Source organism: Centruroides sculpturatus, unplaced genomic scaffold (assembly GCF_000671375.1).
Source record: "Centruroides sculpturatus isolate CEXI.00-Female unplaced genomic scaffold, Cexi_2.0 scaffold1632, whole genome shotgun sequence".
In the NCBI taxonomy this organism is placed as follows: Eukaryota; Metazoa; Arthropoda; class Arachnida; order Scorpiones; family Buthidae; genus Centruroides; species Centruroides sculpturatus.
This window is the reverse complement of record NW_019386059.1, coordinates 134,211-139,214: the sequence shown is the minus strand read 5'-3', so window position 1 is coordinate 139,214 and position 5,004 is coordinate 134,211. Positions and strand designations below refer to the sequence as shown.

The 5,004-nt window shown below is 38.7% G+C and overlaps 1 protein-coding gene across 1 annotated transcript; it reads left to right on the top strand.

Annotated features, from left to right (window-relative positions):
• LOC111613369 lies at positions 1–2,410 on the top strand. The gene is made up of 2 exons (XM_023354715.1): positions 1–1,028; positions 1,074–2,410. The coding sequence occupies exon 2, from the start codon at positions 1,088–1,090 to the stop codon at positions 2,408–2,410; it is 1,323 nt and encodes a 440-aa protein (XP_023210483.1). The 5' UTR covers positions 1–1,028; positions 1,074–1,087.
• Positions 2,411–5,004: the final 2,594 nt, after the last annotated feature.

Sequence of the window (5,004 nt, the reverse complement as noted above, 5' to 3'; positions counted from 1 at the left end):
TTATACGCCACAACCAGGAAAACAGAACTGTCGCCGAAATTAGCAATATTCTTCACATATCACTGAGAACTGTCTCTCGAATAATTAAGCTGTATCGAGAGACGAATTCCCTGTCTCCAAAGAAGTCGACGGGCCGACCCAAGAGTACGGTTGCAGAACAAGATGGTCAGCTGGTGTCGACCAGTCGGGCGGATCCGTTCGCTACGTCCACCATGCTCCGAGAGCAACTGCACCTGAATGTGTCAAAGGACACTGTAAAAAGACGGTATGTAACATTTGTATGATAGTAGTCACTCGTCCTTCGAATACATTAGTAAGAGGGCGTCGAGTCGTTTTCTAGTGCAGACATGAAAAGTTGAGCTCCTGCTTTTCGCGAAGTTTGACCAAGGATTTAACTTTAACATAGTGTTGTGCCATATATTTGGAATCTACTCAACGAGAGGAAGCGTTTGGTGTCAAATTTTTGGAAATTGGACCACTTGGTGAGAAATTAGCAACGATCGAAAAACTCGATTTTCGGGACGTTTTTACCGGAAAGGAAAGTTCGTTTTTCCGGAAACAACAACAGTGACTTATAGAGAGACAAACTGTGAGTACTTTGACTAAATTTTGTGGTCCTAGTCCTAAAATTAAAGAAGTTATTGAACTTTTAAAATTTTTAACGATCGGCACCAATCGGCCCGCATCGGGCTTTTGGATATAGATTTTCAAATTTTTTAATTATTATCACGTAGAGGAGACTTTAAGCAATAGTTTGTAAAACTTTGGTTTAAGTATTGTTAGTAGTTTTCGAAATACGGCAATTTTAATTTTGTCCAACTTTTCACGCTTAACGAAGAGCTCGGTCTCCATGGTTACGGTCAATGACCTCTCCTCGTTCAACAGTGTAATAACGGCTTCCAACGGTTTTTCCCACTGACGTCTTACTGGTTCGTTTTGAGTGACGTCATAGCGTATTTTTTCAACTTTTTCTGTGTTTATTGTGCAAATTTTGATCAAGTTTTCTAGACATTTGTTAATAGTAGAAGGTATAGAATATAAGATGGCCGAGTCAGAAGTAGATATAGTAGAAGGTATAGAATATAAGATGGCCGAGTCAGAAGTAGAAGTAGATTTAATAGAAAATTTTATGGAGGAAGCCTTCCTAATGGTAGAGGAGGTTAAAAATTATATTATAGAAAATCCAAATGGTAGGCTATCTACAATTGATCATAAGCGTTTCATGATTGAACAGATGACTAAGATTATTTATCTGGCAGAAGAAAATCTTAGAGAATTAAGAGACAAGTCAAATTTAAATATCAAAGAACAGCAAAATCATATGGGTATTACCAAACAGGAAGTAAGTGAAATAATAAGCAAGCAGAATGAAGAAATAGTGTTAGCTATCAACGAGATCAAACAAGAAATAAATGAAATTAAGAAATTGAAAGAGGAGGACAAACAAGACATCACAGAGGAACAAAATTTTAAAACAGAGATAGCAGAAATAATGAAAGAAAATGTTACAAAAACCATGGAGGCTATATCAACAATCAAAGGAGAATTAAAGACGATTAATCAGACCTCAACTCAGTGTTCTAACACACAGGAGGAACAAAAAAGAAGATACAGTGATGTTCTAAAATTAGGAAACAGGCAGCCAGGAATTACCCTTCCACCTCCAAGCCCGCAATACACTGTGCTCGTCTACAGCAAAGACAAAAACAACAATTCCAAACAGACTAAGGAAATTTTGATGAAAAATGTGACTCCGAAAGACTTACGGATTGGAATCAAAGGTGTGAGAGAGATCAACAACGGGGGAGTGGCTGTAGACCTTTCTAGCACACAAGAAACAGCTGCATTAACAGACTTTCTAACACAGGTTAAGGAACTTAACACAAAAGAAAGAAGGAGACAACCCTTGATTAAAATACTGTCGGTTCCTAAATCTATAGACAAAAGCGAATTAATAGAGATGCTATATGAGCAGAATAGTTGTTTCTCGGAACAAATGTCTCAAAGTATACTAGAGGAGGAAATACAAATTAGATTCCTGATCCCGCAGAAAGATAGTAATCTTCAATCGTGGGTCATGGAAGTGTCACCAATGATGCGTGAAATAATTATCAGAGAAGAAAAATTGTATATAGGGTGGAACAGGTGTCCAGTTTTAGACTATATATTAATTAGAAGATGCTACAAGTGCCTGGCTTTTGGGCACTATGCTAAAGAGTGTCAACATCATTCTCAAGTCTGTAGTCATTGTGGGGGAGGACATGTATACAAGGATTGTGATAAGGAAGGACCAGCCAAATGCACAAACTGCTACAAAAACAAAATTAAAGACTACCATCACAATACCATTGACAAAGACTGTCCATGTTTCATTAAGGAACTGCATAAATACACCAGGCAGATCAACTAAATGTGTGCTAACCTGGCACCTAAGTGAGGTGCTTTTATACTTCACATCATCATTGTAAATATTGTACATATCTTACGCTGTTTAAGAGACCTCGAGCTGAGTGCCAGTTGTAATTTTGTAATTTTGGTTTAAATAAACGACCCGATGCAGGCGCTCTGGGGCACATGACTTCTTTCCTACTGTCCTATCTCCCTTTTTTTTCACACTTCACATCACTTGCTTTCTCTTCCTTCCTACTTCCATAGGGCAAAAGTCTGTAGCTTAAAGACAGACAGCCCTCTATTTACTTTACAATTAAATGTCTATAGAATACATTAGTAACATGTTCTTGCATATACAGAAATGTAGAAAGCAGGATATTACATATATATTTATTTCATTAATAGGTTGAGAGAAAACAAATTGTTTGGAAGAAGAGTGGCACAAAAGCAAACCCCATCCAATAAACGTGACCGGCTCTGGTTTGCAGAAGACCACATCAATTGGACAGCTGACCAGTGGTCGGCTGTCATCTTTTCGGACGAGAAGGTCTTCTGCTCCGAGAGTAGAACCGTTTGGGTGCGTCGCCCGCCTTCGACACGCTACGATGAGCAATATGTGTGGCGCACCCAACGAAGCGGTCGATTTTCGTTATGTGAGTATTTATAATTTGTGTATTTGTCATTAGCCTTGCAGGCTATTAATTTGTTGTTTTAAACTGGAATTTTTATGTGTTATACAGAACAACCTGAATGTGGACTTTTCTGTTTGCAGGTGTCTGGGGTTGGATGTGTGCCGCAGGGCCGGGAGAGTTGATCATGGTTGACGGGAACCTGAACACCGTACAGTATGTGCAGATTTTGGAAGACGTGCTGGTGCCAACGGTAATGGCCGTGTACGGCGAAGACCCATTCTGGTTCGTCCATGACTGCTCCCCGGTCCATACAGCCAAAATCACAACAGAGTGGATGGAAGCGCATCCTCAGGTGCAGGACATGTGGTGGCCTGGGAGAGGGGCTGATATGAACCCGATCGAGAACATTTGGAGCCACATAGTTCGCAAACCTATTCAGGCATCGACTCCCAGCGACTTTGGCAAGTCGTTCACGGTCGTTGGGAGAACCTACGATCAGGCATACTTTGTCAAAGTGTTGTGGCAAGTATGCCTGATTGCCTGAATAAGGTTGTGAACGTAGCTGGGTATTGGTCGGGATACTGACCCTCTCCCAGAGTAAGGATACGGACCCTATCGTCAGCTGAGCATCTTCTTGTGCAGTCGTACTCCTGGGTGCACCCGGCGAGTTCTTTGGAGACAAGGAAATAGTCTCCCGTGCAGTTTAATTATGCAAGAGAGAATTCTCTGTGATATTTGTAGAACATTGCTAATTTTGTCGACAGTTCTGTTTTGATCCTGGTGTGTTTGTAAATAGCCTTGTAAATAAAAGCAATTATTCATATGTAATCTGTGTGGTTTTCAAACAACTCGTGAGAACTTTGCACAATTAAACGTTATAACAGTTATTAAAACGCTTATTTTAGATTTAGCTGCATTGCTGGTGGATTGGGCGCTAAAGTAGTTTTGTTATCTCTGATTCGCGATTGTGACATAGTTTGGAAAGGATTCACGCCCAATACGTGTTATGTAGGGTGTAACCTACAAGAATGTCCAATGAAGTAGAACGCACTGTGGATTTTAACAAATCACGTGCAAGGAAATTTCCAATGTTTTATTGGACGATAACAAACCAATATACTTCTTGTCTTGTCTCTGAACTTGCAGGACTTAATCAGTAAATAAGAAAGGCACGAAAATGGGAGGGGAAATCAAATTCAGAAGGAAAAATAGATGATGAGACAAACTTAGGTGTGGAAACAGGTGATGAATATCACCTTTGCAGTTGAACTCGTTTAGTTAGGTAAAAAAAGTGGAATCGTTACGTGGTTTGACACTCGTGACGATTGAAAATCGTGTGTTCCTCGAGTCTACTCATAAAAGTAGTTGATGGCGAGAATGCACTGTATCGTTTTTAATTATGCCGTTTAAAATAATTATTTTCATTCTAGAGAAAAAATCATCCGATTGTTTCCAATAGTTTAATCCCTTCATTACAAGGCTTCCTTCACGCTCAGAAACATGTATAGTTTTTGGGGTTGTTTAAAAAGAAGTATTCCTTCGCAGTTTAAAAAAACTGTGTATATGTTCTTTACATGTAATGTGTCGAAAATGGTTCATGAATGGCATTTTTCCCACCGGCAATCTGACGCCTGCAATGATGGCTTTCTCGTAGAAATTCTATGTGAAGGCCGGGAAGCCGCCATTCATAGGTTCGGTCGCATTACAGCAATAATAATTAAACGCCTTAAACGTGACAAAACAGAAACGGCAAATAAATTTAAGGATATAAAATTAATTTTTACATAATTACAAGTAGTATAGAATTAAACAAATGAAATATAATGTGATCCGTGAATATTAACAAGTTATAAACTGGTCAATTCGAATATAATATAAAGACAATATAAAAAAAAAACGTCGAATACAATAAGATCTGTTTATAAGAGGGCAATATGTTTTAGTAATATATATATATAATTATATTACTAAAACATATCTT

Bases quoted from the DNA above. Each gene is read 5' to 3' on its own strand.
- LOC111613369 (XM_023354715.1), top strand. From the start codon at position 1,088: ATGGCCGAGTCAGAAGTAGAAGTAGATTTAATAGAAAATTTTATGGAG.